This window comes from Pomacea canaliculata, linkage group LG11 (assembly GCF_003073045.1).
Source record: "Pomacea canaliculata isolate SZHN2017 linkage group LG11, ASM307304v1, whole genome shotgun sequence".
Lineage (NCBI taxonomy): Eukaryota > Metazoa > Mollusca > Gastropoda > Architaenioglossa > Ampullariidae > Pomacea > Pomacea canaliculata.
In genome coordinates, this window is record NC_037600.1 from 6,429,774 (window position 1) to 6,449,861 (window position 20,088).

Here is a 20,088-nt window from a genome sequence, read left to right on the forward strand (position 1 = left end):
GATAAAGCCTTTGCAGTATTACTGTGATGGGAGTGTTTGCGTATTTCCCAGTTAGAAGCTTCATATTTCGTCTAGTTTAGAATAAGTTCTACTTTTTTGATTATCGTTGTGTTACCTCACACATTTGATCTGTCAAGGAATGGAAACATTTATACATCTTCCACTTCATTCGTTCAAACAGCAGCTCGCCATTGTGATGTTGTGTCTATGTGTTGGTGTTGCTTCATCACAAGGTAATTCAGACCTCGACCATAGGTTGTTCGTTCGTGTTTAGGTTTAAATGTTTCACCTAGTTTTCTATAACTGTTTAACACGCCAAATCGCGTTTTGTGTATATATTTTGTGTATTTTGGTAACATTTATAATGACCACGAAACTGTTACTAGATATTAATATTTTCTTTAGGGGTGATGTCTCAAAATAACCTTGTGGCAGCCCTGGAAGTACTGTCTTTCTCTAATGTCTGCTTTTGCATGTCAAGTGCCTGGATGCTCTCTCTTCCCAGCTTTGCCATCTATAACTGCTGTTAAAATTCAATCATGTTCAATTTGACGATTTTTTAAATTATCTACGGTACCTTGGACATTGCTTTTGGATAGCTGTAGTTAGCCCATGACTTATCTGATGCTACTTTTATTTCTGGTGGACATCATCATCTAGGTAACATCTAATTTAAAAAAAAGGTTCACTCAGCCTAGATTTTTAAATAGTTAACAGTTTCTCTATCTGTTACAGACCATCTCACTTAAATTACCATGGAGTCATAACTGTTTAAATTTCAAGCCTCATTAGTATAAATATCTCTTTTAAAAATTCGGAGAATGGCGAATCTGCCATCCGCTAGTGAGTTTAATTCACCACTACCATTCTTCTTTTTCACAGAACTTGCTTCTACTCTGCATTCAAGGCTCCATAGTTGCTTTCCATTGTAGTTATTGTAGCTATTGCAATTTAACTAAGAGTTTAGATTCTAGCACCCTGCCTATCGCATTTTATACGTGTACACGCCTTCTATGCTATGAAGATTTTATAACCCCACATAAATTTATGTTTGGCTGTATATGCATGTTTCTGTTTCTTTTTCTAACGTTTACTATATTTCTTCATTTTTAACAGCAATAATATTACCATTATTATTATCAATTGTCATAGTGCTTATATTTATCATAATTCAGGTATGTAGAGGTGTAGCAAACTTGTCCTATCAGGATGAGAGCACGAAGATGCAGCTCATAACTCTAAAGAATAAAATTAGATTGCAATAATAACATTCTTGGATCTCTCTTTTATCTTTCACGAAACTGTAGATGGCGGTACAGATAACATCATCTCATGCTCTGTGCCGCCTATAAAACCACTTCAAGACACTGTTCTCACCTGTCACTTTCCAGAGGACCTCAACGTCACCAAGAAGGACTTCTCTGTCTACCACTATGTTAAGGGCGTCAGTTCGGGTAAATAAGATTTTTTTGTTTTACAGAAAATCACAATGCTGATTAATCCCTTGTATGGACTTTATGGTAAGAGAATAAACTTGTGAATACATTTAGCACACTACCAAAACCAAAAGGATAAACACACATGATGCATTCTACACTAACTTACACACACACACACGAGCGTGCGAGTATGAAAATTACCCATAACATTATAACTGCTACCTAACATATTTTTTCAAAAGATTTTCGTTTCCTAAAAAAAAGCCCCAGCTTGTGTGTTTGTATGTGTGAGAGAGAGAGAATAAATAAGACAAATGAAAAGACTTAAAACATGATTAAGAAAGTCGCCTTGTATATTAATTGAATTCAAAGATCGGCATGAGGTAATAAGTGAGCAATAGGTGTGTTTAATAATCACGCTCTCTGCTTACTATTCTCTTGATACCTCAAAACTCTTTTTGCTACTTTCCACAAATTGTTTATATCGTCATTTATGACTGCTGCATCCGGATACACCAACACAACGGCCACGAGTGTTAACACAGAGAAGAAAATTTAATTAAATCATGAATAGATTATGGCATATGGGGTCGACTTGGTTCGATGACCTCTTTATTGAATATTTCATTTCTGTTATATTCAATGTTTACTGTGTGAAAGAAAGTTGTATCGGGTTCTCAGTTTAAAGCAGAGAAAAACTAGTGTGGTATTTATTTTAATTTTGTTTACAGATTTATTGTTGGATTGTTGGTGGATTAGAGGTGCACTGGAGTGCATTAACAGCCCCAGTACCGAGTTTAACAAGATTGTCAACAGAAGCCTCAAATTAACACTCAGACAAGTGACGTCCAACCGTACAGGAATATATGCTTGTCAAGTGGCTGGATACGAACCACGCTATTTCAAAACCTGCGATTTGCAAACTAGGACAGGTAATGAATTAAAAGTCAATTACCTTCAGTTTTATTTCACAAGAGTAAGTATAGTTATTCTCGATGGCTTAAGTAACACCCGACGGATGGCATATTTTCCCGTAGTAAAAAAAATTAAGAAAATTCATTCCTAACAGATGTATTGTGATATTCTGACACTTTTCTAGATAACAAGATCACGTGCACTGTACCCTCTGTAAATCCCCTTGAGGACACAGTTCTGACCTGTCACTTCTCAGAAGACGTCAGTGTCAGCAAGAAGGGTTTCACTGTCTATCACTATGCCAAAGATGTCAGTCCAGGTGAGGAAGCAACCATTTTGAAAAAAATACGTTATTAGTATACACAGTCTCTTCCTTTCCGTCACTCTTTCTCTCTCTCAAAATTGATGAATTTCACACTAGGCTGGGATTTAAAAAAAAGAAAAAAACAGACATCGTCACAATCTACAAATCCGCCAGGAGATATTAGAAATCTGAAATGCAAACATCCAGTGAAAAATAGAAGGAGATGAAGTAAGTATATATTGTTGTCCTTTCAACAGATGCTGTATTAGACTGTTTGTGGGTCAGTGATAGACTCAAGTGCGTTCAGAGCCCGGGTGTTGAGTATGAGGTTGTCAACAGCGATCTTAAATTAACTTTCCGACGGGTGACTTCAAACCATACAGGAACCTATTCTTGTTATTTGGATGGCTACCACATTGAAACCTGTGACTTTCAAGTTGAAAAAGGTAAATAAATGCTTTAGATATTAGATAAGTTGACTTGCTTAACGTTAGATTATCTAGTTATCACATGTGCACTCCGTAGAACGCGTGTGGACAAGATAAAGTGTAGTGTACATATAAGTACAGGAACAGCAACAGTATGTAAAGTTATCATACGTATTTATGCACAAAGATTACGACAAACTTTCAGGGATCACCTGAATTCAATAATTATCAAAAAGCAAAAACACAAAAACAAAGCAAAAAAAATTAATAAATAAAAAACAAAAAATTAAAAACACATTTGAGATAACTAACAATTAACGAACTAAACAACTCTTTATCAATTGCCAAATGTACGCAAAATGATTTACTACAAAAATTTACATTCTACTCATTCGAGTTAGGGTTATATATCCAGCAATACTATCAGAATGTTTTGCTGTTAAAAAGCACCTCTCATCGCAACACTAAAATAACATATTACTCTTGAAACTAGACAAGACAACAAAGTTACTTGTCCAGTGTCTTCCTGCGGAGAAATGGAAAGGCAGCTTTCTTTTGACCTGCCACTGTTTGCAACTTAGCAAGATTAGTGGTCCCCACAGGCCCTATCCTACCTTGTTGTTATTAATGTTGTAGTTCTTGTTATTGTTGTTATTGTTATTATTTTTGGTGTTATTGTTATTGGTGTTGTTGCTAATATTATTATTAATGTTGTTATGTTGTTGTTATTGTTATTGCAATTGCAACATGTTAATGAAGTCTTTTTTCTACCTGAAATGTAGGTGTGGTGTAGTGTGCATGATTAAAAAATGGAGTGTGAAAGAGATTCCAGTTATTATTCCCCAGTTTTTTGACAATGATATATGCAGTTACACTGTTTTTTTAATTCAAACAACAGCTGTTGGAAAGGTCGATGAACCTCACAACACTCTAGCGATCGTACTGGGGTTGTTGGTTTCGATGTTATTAGTGGCTGCAGCAATCGTCTTACTACTAGTTTATAAAGGGTGAGCAGCTGAAATATTACTTTTGTTAAAATGTAAATAAAATGTAAACAAAAATAATAACAGATTGAATCAATAAAAAAAGGCTTAAACTGCATTAATAGGATGATGAATGTTTTATATTTTGTTTCAAAAGCAAGCAAGCTTGTTAAAATGTCAGAAATATCAGCAAGAGGCTAAAATGAACAAAAGATATAATGTTAGTGCTATAAACAGAGATTTTTGTGTACTTTGGCACAGACTTCCTGTCAATACTCTTAATGTTTTCGTGTTTTCTTCTTTGAAATAACTGCTGATATGTATCACGTTTCTAGTATCAATTAAAATATATGTTTATCCAAACAAGCAAAGGCTGAAGGAATTCCCTGTGAAAACGTGTTTTTAATTTTCAGAAAAATCCGTGTCTTTCGTCTGCAGTTTGGACAACCAAATGAACAACCACATAGTGAAGAAAGTTACCCGATGTTTGTAAGATATCTGAATCGTTTGTATAGATAGCGTATGATAATATGTAGAAATGCCAACAATAGTAACAGTCTGTTTGAGTACGTGCGTGATAGTGAGCGTGTGTGTGTGTGTGTGTAAAGTTTTTCCCCAATTTCTTTATTTGGTCCTTCCTCTCGTGAGTTTTGCACGCAATTCCATTTTTCGATGTTTTAGAAAAAGATAACTCTCAGAATTTACATACTTTAAAAGCTTCATTCAAGTAAAAGATCAAAAATCAAATCAAAATCAAAACAGACTTTATTGTCTGCCCAGGGCAGAAATTTGTCTTTGCTCACATACCCATACAGACATTTAACACACAGTTAGGAGTAAAAGTGAGGAGTAAAATAGTGTTGATTGCACCAGACCATCAAAGCAGTGTATGTTTATCCTAACAACAAACCTTGGGTGACCAAGGGCCTAAAAGCACTGCTGAACAAAAAGAAACATTTGTTCATCACGGGCAGAAGCCCACGACAGAAGATTAGTACATAGAGAGGACCATGATGCTATCCGTTGGGTGGGCAGAGGCTCTACGAGCATACTAGTTAGTCCGCTTTCAGTAGTTTGCCGGTGGACCAACGAGTGTCGACGAGATTGAAACAGAGGTCGAGTTAGCTCTCGCCATAAACCCCATGTGTCAGAATGCGGCTCGTGGTTACATCTTGAGCTCACTGGAGGGACCTGCCAGACGTCGAGTTATGATGCTTCCGCATGACGCAATAGATACGCCTAGAAAGATCTTGGGTGTCCTAGTGGAGGCGTACGGCGAACTGTCGACATCAGTGCCACAGCAACGTGATGAGGTGGTCGACGAATACGCCGCGAAGCTCCAGAATTTAAGCAGGCGAGGTAGAAGGCGGCGCAGAGCGTCGAAGTGGCGGCGATTGACACCATCTCGGAGGACTGCAGCCCGACCGGTCAGGGAAAGTGACTGCCCCCGTTTTCCGTAACAGGATGACAGGGAAATAAAGTGTGGCTGGCCTGTAGATGTTTAACCAAAACAATGCAGTACAATGGTTAGTTTCGATATCTCACTTTCAATTCATAACAAAGATCTAAAGGAACCTGAAAAAAAGATAAAGTATATTATAGACAATAGTTATTAGAAAATGTCAAGGGGTTTATGTATATCGTTTTCCTGGCGTTAAAGAGGCCTAATATCTTGTATAGAAGCTTTAACAATACACAGCAGACATACTAAACAGTACAAATATACATGCATAACAAAGTAAAAATGTAGAGAAACAAAATAATTAAGGTTTATTTTTTGTTAATGACATGAAAATCATTTAATAATAGTTCTAAATCTGAACCCTTTTATTAATGTAAGAACTGTTATTCTATTTTATGCAATTCAAAATTACGCTGAGACGGCAGCAAAGTTTCTTAATTACCTAAATAATGATCTACAACAAATGATTGCAAATGTGTCCTATTGTGTTTTAGACAGCTCCTGAGAATGCAGCAGGTGAGATGACTAACAAGTTTATGCAGCATCTGATTGACAATGTAAAAGAAATGTACCCAGAAATACTGGATTCTTGCCATTTTGTACCACCTGTCTACTTTAACAAAACTCGATACAAAACGTATTCTGTGGCAGACAAAGTTGTTTACATCCCTGTCATTCCTGATCTAAAAAATAAACAGGACATAAGTATTGTAAGACATGACATGGCCATGCAACATGTCCTGCACTGTCTACATCACATGGCGGATCAAGAACAAGAAAAAATGTTTGTCCTGACACAGTTTACCTACAGCGACTACCTGAACAACCCCGGTACTGACTTTCAACAACATCGTCTACCTGTGCCGTCAGGTGTCATACACAAAGATGATGACGTGTCCTGTGTGGACTTTGTCATCGTGCACAGAGAACACGGGGTGTTGGTGGGGGTGGTGAAGGCGGTCAGTGACAAGGTGGAGGACAGTGACGATGGTCAGCAAGACGAGGGAGGAAGTGTTGTCACAGCAGTGACTGAGGCTGTACAGCAGCTACAGAAGGTAAATCGTGTGATAAGACATGTCATGTCAGACCAGCTACAGTGTCCTACAGTTCGTCACACACTGATACTACCCAACCTGCCCCGAGCCTTACTGCGCGGTGCTGTCGCAAAACATACTGACCTGGTTGAGGTAGGTTGGTAGATGTTTCCCTGTAAGAACTGATTTCACACAGACAAAAAGAGGTGAAAAAGTGTCTGATGACCTTGTTAATAAAACCATAATGGTTAAACTGAGCATGTTTTTTTTGGTATAGTATGATAATGTATACATTTGTTAGTAGTATGCATTAATAATGAGAAAAAGAAATCAATTAATGTCTGTTAATTTTTAGGTCCAAAACTTATAAAACAGATAATACCAAAATTTTATATCAGTAAAATATCGTTTCTCATGCAACAGAAACTACGCTGGTGTTTAGATGCTACAGCCTCAGAAGACCCCACTAACCAGTGTCCGTGTGTTGAGGACTTGTCACCACCGTCTACACCTTGGAACGTCAGGTCTCATGTGGTCAACACGTTACGTGACCGCTGGAAGTGGACGAGAGTAAGAGTTGATGATGTCGTCATGACGGATGATCTGTATTTCACTGTGATAGCCAGGTAAAGCACTACAATTAGATGTGCAAATGCAGATGTTATTTTGCAACTCATTAAATAAGTCCTTCTTCCTACTTCAGAATAAAAATTTGGCATTAAAAAAGATAATCCCTCAGATCACCGTCTGATACATATTACTCAATTATCTGTACTACAAATGTGCGGTTTAAGGTATGGCATTGAAAACAAGATAATTTATTCCGTCAGTTCAAGCGAAAACACCAGTTAATACTATACTATCTCATACAAACCATACTTGAACATATTCATGATCATTCTTGTAGTCACAGTATACGAAGTTTTAACTAAGCTATCATTTATCACAAATAATTATAATTTATAAATCCTAAATATACCAAAACGTAATTTTTGTTACTCAACAAACTGCTGTAGGTTGTGTGGCCCGGCGACACAGTCTACTCTAGACATACAAGACCAACCTTACCTGCTGCCCAAGACTCTGGCAGAAGCTGTTTCACTGACAGGAGACCTGTACGAGCGATGTACACTACATCCAGACATGGTAGCGATGCTTAACGAGAAACGACTGTTTCTGGTCGGTCCCCATAGCGACGAGAAAATGCAAATGTTGACCCTGGCCGCCAAGAGGTGGCTGTCACGAGGTCGCAAGGTGTATATTCTCTCCGATTCTACAGATACCCGTGACTCTATGATGTCTTTGTTGTGGAACACGTTAATAACAAGTGGCGACCCAGATGAGGCTCGTGACCCTCCCCGAGGTCACCTTAGTGTGGTGCAGTGCGATCTGAGCAACAAGAACGAAGTTGAAAAAGAGCTGGAAAAACTAAACTTGAAGGAGGGCAGCAGTCCTTGTGTCATAGTCCAAGACACGGTTGTCAACGGGTAAGCAAACACTTGATTAAAAATAAATTACTCATTTCGGAACGATGGTATACGAAAAAAAAAACCATTAAAAAAAATTACAGAAGAAAAATGTTACTTTTCGAGTCAAGATACAACTTTTTGAAACACAAGTAAAATGCAATCTCTAAAACTTATCAGTAAAAGTTAAACATTGATTTAGGTTACAAACAAGTTTAAAGAAAAAGAGCTTATAAAGAGAAATACATATCGAAATAAGTGATAAACATTTACAGACTATATAATAAACATGAAGTGTGACACTATTGACTCACCTATTTCAATAAAATATAGTTAGCAGTGACACCGTCAGTTATCTATCATGTTTTTATTTATCTATTAATGTTACGTATATCTACGTCGTAGAAAATGTTTAAAACAAATTTTTCTTATTGTACTACAGAAATAAATCAATTATACTAAAATTAATGCCCACTTTGAATTATTTAGTGTGACCTTTATTTGCATGAGGTTTTATTATTAATGTTGTTGTTCTTCTCCTGCTACATAATCCATTTCAGATCGTTCTGTGAGACAGTGAGAGGCCGATATCCTGATGTTTATTTCTGGGCCACAAGCAGCACAAACAAGAATGTACCAGAAGGATGGACATTGAAGACCTTCATTAAGGCCCTCACCTGTCCCCCTGCAGTGGTCAGAGCAGTCTCAAATGTAGCTGTCACTCAAGTCTCACCTGGTGATGATGGCAAACCTACCTGTCTACCTCCAACAGACGGACCACCAGTTATATATTTTAATCACGTTAAGGTTGGGTCATGGGCAGTTCATTATTGTAAGGATTGTTCAAAGGAAGTGGCTGACTTTCTTATCAAACATCTTTTTACAGGAAATGGTAAGAAATATCTTTGTGTTCTCAGTACGCTTACTGACTCATATCACGAATAGGAGACAAAGTAGTCTATAAACACAGAAAGTATCAACATTAATTCAGCAGATTACATGAACCACTGACAGTCACACAGGGTTAGATCAAGGACTTCACGATAACAGTTTTTATTTTTTCTTTTCAGTTACCGTCTCACCTGCACATGACGTCAGCGCTACAAACACACAGACAACACCTGGGCACACGTCAACCACCTTGAACAGAGCGTCGATCCTTCAGAAGAAAGATGTTTTGGTTTTGTTTGAAAGTGATAGAGACAGAATGAATCAGTTTTTGATAGGACTGACAGAGTGTGGTATTGCAGTGAGCACTTTAAAGAATGTGAACGGCAAGTATACATTTACAGGACAACATGATTCTGTCCGCGCCATGCACGTGGACCGACTACGATGGTGCCCGGTAAGAAAGAAAGTCGTGGTGTACGTGGAAAAGCACCGAAGTCCTGGAGATGTCTACAAAAAACGGCTGGTAATCAGGACCTGTACATCTCAGATGATTGTCATTCGAGGGAATCCCTGACTGTCTTGTAATTTATCTGAGTGTGTATGTGTGTGTGTTTACCGTTAATGTCAACCAGTGAGGACCATCGTGTTTTACGCACTTAAAACAATAATAATAAATGTGTGATGTGCATATCGCATACCAATGCTCACAAGAATCCACACTCTAAGCGCTTGAGGAAAGAATGAGACTTGGTCACCTTACGAAGGTATGGATGGATGAAGAAAGGTACTAACGACCCATTCAGAAAACGCAAAGAAGGTTTATTTAAGAAGAACTAAGTGTCGATGATGAGGAAGACAAGTAAAGAAAAAGCAACAAACATGAGAAATGTATTTTATAGTGTGGACTGTTAGGAATAATACTTTACTAGGAAGTCAGTTTTCGATGAACACTTACGAGATTCAGCGGTGGATAGTAGTCGGATAAAGAAGGATGTAGAATGTTCTATTGTGTTGCTGCACACTAACTAAAACCTGTGATCGTATGTTTCTCTTTTGGTGACATAAAGAGTAATTTCACGTCTATTGGATGCGAGTCTTGCTTAGCAGGCTAGATGCTACGATAAAAATATACATTTCATTAGACCTTTCGTAATGGTTAAAATAAAATATTTTAACATAATTTGTGTCAATGTTAGTTTCTTTGAATTCACTCCGAAGAGCGATTGCAAAATAAGAAGTTGAGACATAGGTAAGCACACATATAATGGTTAAAGCACACGATTTACAGTGCGTATAATAGTATGTTATTTATTTTTATTTTTCCTTAATAAAAATTATTGTTAGTTCGAGATGTAATGAAATTTTACCATCGAAATTTATTACAAACATTTTTAGTACAGTCCACTCTCTCTCTTCTCTAAATGATGAAAAGTATTCTGAGTGTTATGCCAACCGTAACAAGTTACAGATATATATCACATACACCCACGTCCACCTAGACACCTGGACATCTATGCGTTCTTTTTGTTAAAAAAACAACTCTGCCTCTTTTGTTGGCCTGTATACATTAAATGATTTCAACTTATTAAAATACACAGTTAATCTTAAAAATAATTTCCAAGTAAACCTGCATCAGTGAATCATTATAATATCTAAAATCTCTTTCAAGAAGCATGGGTTGTCACCCTTGTGTGTATGATAAAGAATGCATGGTAATTAGCACGACTTATGGAAGAGCGTACGACACAACAAAATATTCCCTTAAAACCCTGTAGTTGTTAAAAATCAGTTTTATGATTACACAAACAAGTTGTCCGAAAAAAAGACGCTGTAGAATTGGAAAGTCTGAACTCATGTGTAATGAAGGTATAACATTAATATGTTGAATGTTCTATATGCTCCGTTCACTCTGATGTCGTTCCAAGAAGTGTCTTGCAAGGTTCTCATTTCCCTGTTTTGCATAGCACATTCACACAGACACATGCAACGAGGAATGTCATTGATGAATCACTCATCATCCAATCATCTAGTAGCCAACATCGACAAAACAATAGACCAGACAGCCATACTGACGATATTCCCCGCCTACAAGTGGCGTAATGGACAAGTGCCTAACTACTAGATAGTTGCACACAAGTGTGGAAGACCCCTGAGGTGTCACTATCTCCTAGACCAGGACTTAGTGAGCTGTAATCACTTAAGATTATCTACGATTTTCTGCTTCTATCCCTTACAATACCTCCACGCTGGCACATAGCACCCCCACCCATTTCCTGCATAAGTGGCCTCTAGCTTATCAACACGTCACCCTAGAGCCTCACGTGGGAGACTGTTACTTCCCTTTTAATTAAAGTAACGCATGGCCTCTCAACGCTAAAAAGGAAATTCTTGATTCCACTCAATTTGTGACATGCCGGTGCACACAATTACTCATCCTTAACTATTTCACAAATTTAAACGTTACAAATTACATCAATCGACACACTTATACATACTGGACACATTAGCAGAAATTAAAAACATATTTTTCTGTCTTCTCGAAGGTTGTCATCAATTCGTCTGCTCTCATCTCCCCCATGCTTGACTGTAATTTACGATAAGACTCTCTCGAGGGTAGAGGACTACGAAACCCCGGGGACACTCTTCCCCGTACAGTCTTTTACAACAAATTATCTGCGAGACGTGTTTTGTCCTTCCTGCTTCACTATATGAGAGCAAGGTACTTTTGGTTCCTGTGTACCCACACCCCTGTTGCCCGTTGCTCGCGCTGGGATACTTCAACCTTCAGATCGTATGCTCTGTTATGGCATTCCCGTTGTCTTCCCACACCTTGTTTCTTTTACTAAAGACAGTCATCTTCTTTCTGCCTTACTGTTTCTTGACAGAATAATTTATTGTCATCCTTTAAAATTAGAGTACTTATCTAATACTCGAACGCAGACATGTAATCACAGACTGTGTGTAATACTATAACTGATTAAATCATTGTTATTTAATCTTATGTTAATAGTATCTTAAAATAGGAGGACATACCACAGGACAGGTATGTTGTTGAATACGAATGGCCTACAACACTGAGAGCAAAGAAACCTGATGATGTGGCCAAGTGTTGACAGTTAACACACTCGTACTGAGCACCCACACGGCTTTGGAATATTTTGAAAGTTGATAATGTCAGTTCACAAGTGGCTACAATCTTCAATAACTTCCTGTATTATGACCTCCTATCTACAAGTGGCATTTGTAGAAGATTCAGCACCGTGTGGGGTGGGCTGGAGCCGTATGGCTTTCACAAACGAAACAAAAGATGATAAAAACTTGTACTATAAAACTTCAACTACACAGATTTCACCATGCCTTCCTAACATTAATGTGTTTGTAGTCCTGGCGTCCTTCCTTTCAGAATGTGTTTTTAATGAAAAAATCCTTCGTTTAGTTTGACAGAGTTCCTACTTCTTTAATTATTGCTGTGTGATTTCGAGGATATGCTCTTACAAGGAATGGAAACATTCTTACATACTCCATTAAATACGTTCAGCCATCAGCTCATCATTGTTCTGGCATATTTGGCTTTTGCTTCAGCACAAGGTAATTCACATGTGACACCACAGTTGGTTTTCTCTTTCTTACTTTTGAATTATTTTCCCCACAGTTTTCTGTTACTCTAACCAGCCAGTTTGCATTTTGATTTTTCGATTCTATTTAAAATAACAACAAAACTGTTACAATCTATTGTTGTTATATGTCATGCCATGTCATGTCAGATCACAAATTTACCTTGTGGCAGCCTAGAAAGTAGTCCCTTTCTCTGTCATCTGCCTGTACACCCACTCTACATCATCTTTCAGGTTTGATGGGTAGTTTAAAGCGTATATGACAATAATACCAGGCGATGAAATATATTTCATTTCCTAGATCCTGTCTGACCTCTGACTGTAGCATGGCGGGCTTCGTTTACTATGTCAGTAAGACATGAGGACGAGTTTGCTGCTCTGGATCTGGACATGAGCTTATTTAAATTATCTATCCAATTCCACATAGTTTTTTTTTTGGCATACATTGTTTTCCCAATTTATAATTTATAAATGCTATAAAGGGTCACTACCATGTATACTCCTGTGTAGTACGATATTCTAATACGTTTCTAGATACCAAGATCACGTGTACTGTACCCTCTGTGATGCTACTCGAGGACACAGTTCTGACCTGTCACTTTCCAAAAGACATCAGTGTAAGCAAGAAGAATTTCGCCGTATTCCACTATGTCAAAGATGGTAGTCCAGGTAAGAAGCAAACATTTCCAAATAGTACCTACGGAGATAATAAAAATTTGAAATGTAGAAACACAGTGAAAATGCGCTATAAAATGATAAACAATCAAATGCTTAAGATACCGAAGGTAGCAGACCAATCGGAGCTCATTGGGGGCAATTGTACACATCGAATTAACATGGTCTACGATTTTGAACTGTCTGCGGAAGCTAATCACTTAAGGAAGTCTTCATGGATAGTAAGAACTCAGTTAAAAATTACAAGTAATTAGGATAAGCTTTTCCCCTTATTTTAACAATTTTTGTTGGTTGACTTACGAAATTTACTTTGTGTTTAAAGTCTTTAAATGTCACAGTTTTACTCGTTCATACTGACTACAATAATCCAACTGATCCAAATGTCAAGAATAATATAGAATCATGTATTCAGTATTCATTGTTGTTCACTCAACAGATGCTGTATTGGACTGTTGGTTGGGCCAGTAACAGACTAAAGTGTGTCAGGAGCCCGGGCATCGAGTATGAGGTGGTCAACAGCGACCTTAAATTAACTTTCCGACATGTGACTTTAAACCACAATGGTACATATTCTTGTCATTTGGATGGCTACGGCTCAACCCACATTGAAACCTGTGACTTCCAGATTCAAGATGGTAAACAGTTATTTCAGCTGACTGACTTCACTAACACTAGATTATCTAGTTGTCGTCCGCATTTCATAGTATGCTTTCGGGCTAAAGACACATGCACATATAAATACAGAAACAACACGTGAACATGTCATGTTTATAATTTTAAATAAATTTCAGTGACACATTTACACAATGTCTTTGACATCATTCTCTTGGTTATCCTTCTAAAAACTTGCTACGGGATTCACTTACAGTGCATGCGTTTTCATTCACAAAGAACGCGATGATCTATTAACGGTCCGCAAAATTTTAAAAAATGTGAGTATTTAATCAGGTGTGAACTGATCTGTTGTGAAGTTTCAGTGTTTCCGTTTTTTACGAGAAAAGGCAAATATTGGTCCCAGGGACTAGCACGTGGGTGACAGCAGTGACACAATTTTTATACTCATGTGATTTGTTTTTGTGGCAGTGACACTCGTTGAGAAGGTTGATCAAACTAACAACACTCTGGCGATTGTACTGGGGTTGCTGGCTTCGAATTTCTTACTAGTAGTAGGGATCGTCTCACTACGAGGGTAAGAAGTAAAATATTATTATTGTTAAAAAGTAAAAATAGTTGTTAACACGTGTATATTAAATTGCATACGTGTAATAAAAACTGATGCTTAGATTCGAAGATTAAAATACTCTTACATTTTATTAAACATGATATTAAATAGTTTGTATTTTTTCTTTATAAATAAACATTTATATTCGTAGAAATATGAGCAATAAGAACAACAGGGTACAAGAAACAGAAGATATGATTTTAGTGCTTTATTCATTTTCATACTTATGCACACATCTCTTGTCAAGGTTTCTTAGGGTTTTTAATGTTGTATTTTTTTTTTTTTGCTTTAAAGGAGCTACTCATATGTGTAAGTTGATCGTAGTATCAATTAAAAGAATATATTAATGATCAAAATTGCTAAATTAATTTCGAGTAAAGACAAGTCTCTAATTTTCAGAAAGATTCAAGTCTCTCGTCTTCTCTTCAGACAGTCTAATAAAAATCCAGTTGGTGAAAAAAGTTGTCCAATGCCTGTAAGATATGTGAGACTATGGTAATATCTTCACAAACTAATGATGTAAATAAATAACTCACAGAAGTAACAGTGTGTATGTGTGTGTGTGTGTGTGTTTATCTAGTTCATAATTTGTATTTGAGTTAATTTATTGTTAAACTTTTATGAGTATATTTTTGGCTCCAGGGAAAAGAAAAAAATATCTTTTAGTATAACTTTTAGATAATTTCATCGTTTAGTAGGGGTAAAATATTACTAGCCAAAGCAATGTACAATGAATGATATTTTCGATAATACACACTTTCCATTCTTAATAAACCTCTGAAGAATTATTTTTGTAATTTAGCATAGATAACATTCTGCATCAAATTTAAGAATATATACAATGCAAACCAGTTTTCTTGACAACTCCAATTATTTTTTAGACTCTTCAAGATTACGTTGCTGTTGATGAGAAGACGTAAAAGCTACTTCAGTGTCTAGTTGACGATGTAAAAGGAATGTATCCGGAAATACTGGATTCTTGCCATTTCGTACCACCTGTCTACTTCAACAAAACTCGATACAAAACTCATGTTATGTCGGGGGGACTTGTTTACAGCCCTGTCATTCCTGATATTAAAAATGCACAGGAAATGAGCGTTGTAAGACATGACAAGGCCATGCAACATGTCCTGCACTGTCTACATCACATGGCCGATCAAGAAAAAGATAAGATGTTTGTCCTGACACAGTTCAACTACGATGACTACCTGAACAACACTGGCATTGACTATCAACACCATGGTCTACCTGTGCCGTCAGGTGTGATAGACGACGATGACGACGTGGCCTGTGTGGACTTTGTCATCGTGCACAGAGAACACGGGGTGTTGGTGGGGGTGGTGAAGGCGGTCAGTGACAAGGTGGAGGACAGTGACGATGGTCAGCAAGACGAGGGAGGATGTATTGTCACAGCAGTGACTGAGGCTGTACAGCAGCTACAGAAGGCAAAGCGTGTGATACAACATGTCATGTCAGACCAGATAGAATTTCCCACAGTTCGTCAGACACTGATACTACCCAACCTTACCCACGCCTCACTGCGCCGTGCTGTGGCCAGGCAGAATGCACTGGTTGAGGTGAGTTGTTAGACGTTTCTAACTCTCCATACTTTATAAAATGAACATATTATACACAGAGAAACATAAAAAGTTTCTGATTGCCTTATTGCAAAATCCATACACATTAATTGAATATATAATAAAAATTATGATCTTTTGATTTATTGTCTGGTCCTGGATTTTATTAGAAAGCATTAAACAAGTGAAATGTCATCAGAATATTTCAATCAAGTTTTAAAATGTGTCATGTTATATCAGTAATAAACCGTTCTTTTGCATTAGAGACTTCGCAAGTGTTTAGATGTGACAGCCATAGAAGACCCTACTAACCAGTGTCTATGTGTTGAGGACTTGTCAGACCCGTCTTCACCTTGGGTTGTTGGTCCTCATGTCGTCAACACGTTACGTAACCGTTGGATGTGGACGTGGGCCAGGGTTCATGATGTCGTCATGACCGATGACCTGTATCTCACTGTGATAGCCAGGTATTGTTGCCATTGTTTTCTGTTTTAAGTGAATACCAGAAATAATTATAGAACTAGGATTAACTGACACAAACGTTGATGTCTTGTTAACCAATATTACTTTTCCAATATTTGTATGCACATAATTAGAAGCAATATGAAGGACCCTGCACTTAATGATTTGTACCTTAAATGTGCTGGATTAAGCGTAGCTATTGTTGTCATTATCAACAAGCTTGTGTTGATGACACTACACTTGGTTTTATTTATTGAGAGTGAGTGGGCAAAAAGAAGACACGAATTTGTGGGATACTTTAAACAGTGAACACTGCACTGTCTCATACAAACAATATTTGTGCATTTTATATATTTTTTCAAAGCTTCGTAGTAACGATATTTTTTTTTAAATTATAGTTTATTAATAACATTTATATACCATGCTTTGCTGCAACAAACTAGTCTTGATGTAGGTTCTGTGGCCCGGCGACACAGTCTACTCTAGACATACAAGACCAACCTTAACTGCAGCCCAAGACTCTGGCAGAAGGTGTTTCACTGACAGGAGACCTGTACGAGCGATGTACACTACCTCCAGACATGGTAGACATGCTCAACGAACAACGACTGTTTCTGGTCGGTCCACCTAGCGACGATAAAATGCGGATGTTGGCCCTGGCTGGGAAACTGTGGCTGTCACAAGGTCACCAAGTGTATATTCTCTGCAGCTCTTCAGAAGCACGTGACAATGTAATGTCCACGCTCTACAACATGTTGCAAGCAGGTGATGACACAGAGGAGGCGAGTGTATCCTCCCGTGGCCGCCTTATGGTGCTGCAGTGCGATCTAAAGGACAAGAATGAAGTTGAGAAAATACTGACCAAGTTAAACATAAGGAAGGGAGGCAGTCTTTATGTAATTGCCGAAGACGACGTTGTCAGCGGGTAAGCAAAAAGCTGTGAAAGATGTATACTAATATTTCATAAACTAACATTTACAGAAAACCTAAACATAGTCCACCTAGAATATTTCATAGGCAAAGTCTCTAACCCTAAATTCAATTATTTAAAAGTGAATTTGGAAAACAATAAAATGTAAGATACTAGCGATAGCAAACGGAAAAAAAAAATAAAACATATTAGTTATAGGTTTGAACAAAATCCAAAGTAAAAATTGCAAGACTTTGTAAAGATAAAAACTAAATTGATCGTTTTAGTAATAATAAATGCTAAAATGTGTAAGGAGTATACTTTTAGCGCTAAAGAACAAGAACGAGACATGGGCACAATATTAGGAACAGGAAAGCAAACAGCATATACAGAACTAGCAATAGTACTAATGATTTAATAAAACAAAGATAGGTTTTGTTTATTGGTAGTAAAATCAAATAAAATATTGTAACTGTATGCGGCAGAGAATTCACTAATTAAAAGTAGGTCGTCTGTTAGAATAAACAAAAAAATATTTACACGAAATATACAAACATTAAATACCAAAGAAACAAATATTTTATTAGAATATACATTATAATGTAAGTATTACTTACTGTCTTCTTTTTATTTTTATTATATGAGTTGTTTGATTACAAATTCATGTTCAATTGAGTAAATGGTAACCGACTTTAACATGGCACTTGCACACAGAATCTTTGCCTATTGTCAAATATAACGAAATACCTGATTGGTTGACTTTGTCAGCCTTTAAAGGAAAGTAATCTATAGTGGAACAACTCTTAAAGGTAAAATTACTTTTTCTCCCAAATGTTTTCATTCATTTTACTCACAGAGAGATGTCTTCAAAGGTGATAACAATCTGTCCAGCTCCGGCCAGGAGGATATTCACGGGGTAGTTCCAATTCGATCTTCTCGTCGCAAATGAGTTAAAAAGTCTTTGCTACCACCGAATATAATATTTACTAAACACGCGATGTATTACCTCTTCTTTCTTAAAAAGAAGGTCGTCCATTTAGGTTTCACTGAAGGAATTATTAAATTCCAATTTATAAATACTTCATAACACTTTCTTATTTTATAAATTGAATAAAGATATAAAACAAAAAAGTTTATAAAATAATATGTCATGTTTTTCAGTTACTTATAGAACCCATATACTTTATCAAGCAGGGGACAAATGCTTGTCTAAATTGTATTTTTTTAATAGTTTTTTGCTTTGTTTTTATAACTACAGAATCGACTTCAGATCGTTCTGTGAGACCCTGATAATTCGATGTCCTGATCTTTATTTCTGGGCAACAAGCAGCACTGATAACAATGTACCGGACGGATGGACAGTAAAGACTTTCACTCAGATCCTCACCTGTCCACCTGCAGTGGTCAGAGAAGTTTTAAATGTAGAAGCCAGCCCAGTCATACCTGGTGGTGAATGCGAGTCTACCCTTCTACCTCCAACAGATGGACCACCAGTTAAATATTTTTACCATAAGAAGAAATGGAATGGTTTTGTATGTGATGAATGTTCAAAGGAGGTGGCTGACTTTCTTATCAAACATCTTATTACAAGTCGGGGTAAGAAATATCGTAATGTTTAACCAGTTACACTTGCAAAGAATATAAGACATACTAATTTAAACTTAGAAAGTTACAACAATTATCAAACAAATCAGAAATTGCAGAATTAAAGACTACAATAACAACAAATTTTTGGATTTAAGGTGTGCCTACCAATGACATCAGCGCCACAACAAGCACAGGTACATCACATGGTCAACTCATCTCCACGGCAGTGAAGAGAGCATCCACCCTTCATAACAAAGACATTTTAATTTTATTTGAGAATGACATCGAGAAAATGAAGCAGTTTTTGATAGGATTGAATGAGTGTGGCATTACAGTGAGCATTTTTCAAGGTGTGAATGGCAAGTATGGGTTTCCAGGAAACAATAATTCTGTATGCGCCATGGACATCAGTCAACTCGACCTGTACAAGCCGAGAAAGAAAGTCGTTCTGTATGTGGAAAAGCACTTGAAAAGTCCAGGATATGTTTCCAAGAAACGGTTGGCGCAGGATATCTGCACTTCACAGTTGATCATCCTTCAAAGGAATCCCTGATAACTCTTACTGCCTGGTTTGTAACACACCTTTATGTAAACAGTCATGTTGTATGTGCTTAGCATTGTAGATGCCCTAATGCAAAACTCAAAGTTCTTTAGACTGCCTGAAATTATGAAACAGAATGTGTAATTGTATAAAGTTGTGTTTTTAAATCTATTTAGATAAAGTGTTTTCAAGACTTTTAGTGAAAAACTACGTTCATATTAACTTTATGGAAACTGCTCAATTATCAGCTCAGATAGATGTTATACACACATCATTGTATCAGCAAAACATATCTATTGCTAAGGGTTCTATGTTAAACTTGCTGTGAATCCACTGTTTAAGATGTAATAAAATTACACTTTTATGACAGACTTTTTTGGGGGTATACTTCAACCAGTCTATCTCTAATTCTCCTATGTTCTGAGGTCAAATACTAAAAATAATTATTATCAGGGATTATGGCAACAATAATACGTTTAAATAGATATAACAGGTATTATGCTATCAAGAGAACATTTCCAGTTATTTTTTAGGTATTTTTAGGAATCTTGACCTGTCCATGGTAGTTAGTTTTAACC

The 20,088-nt window shown here is 36.9% G+C and overlaps 2 protein-coding genes and 1 long non-coding RNA gene across 3 annotated transcripts; all 3 read left to right on the forward strand.

Annotated features, from left to right (window-relative positions):
• Nucleotides 1–2,175: 2,175 nt before the first annotated feature.
• LOC112575569 lies at nt 2,176–4,093 on the forward strand. The gene is made up of 3 exons (XR_003101674.1): nt 2,176–2,371; nt 2,539–3,104; nt 3,985–4,093. It is a non-coding gene; the product is annotated as an uncharacterized LOC112575569 (long non-coding RNA).
• Nucleotides 4,094–5,999: 1,906 nt separating this feature from the next.
• Nucleotides 6,000–10,070, forward strand: LOC112575567. Its single transcript, XM_025257515.1, has 5 exons — nt 6,000–6,718; nt 6,989–7,191; nt 7,582–8,052; nt 8,592–8,923; nt 9,102–10,070. Exons 1-5 carry the CDS (start codon nt 6,053–6,055, stop codon nt 9,494–9,496), a joined length of 2,067 nt encoding a protein of 688 aa, XP_025113300.1. The 5' UTR covers nt 6,000–6,052; the 3' UTR covers nt 9,497–10,070.
• Nucleotides 10,071–18,511: 8,441 nt separating this feature from the next.
• LOC112575568 lies at nt 18,512–19,884 on the forward strand. The gene is made up of 2 exons (XM_025257516.1): nt 18,512–18,978; nt 19,125–19,884. The coding sequence occupies exons 1-2, from the start codon at nt 18,528–18,530 to the stop codon at nt 19,520–19,522; spliced, it is 849 nt and encodes a 282-aa protein (XP_025113301.1). The 5' UTR covers nt 18,512–18,527; the 3' UTR covers nt 19,523–19,884.
• Nucleotides 19,885–20,088: the final 204 nt, after the last annotated feature.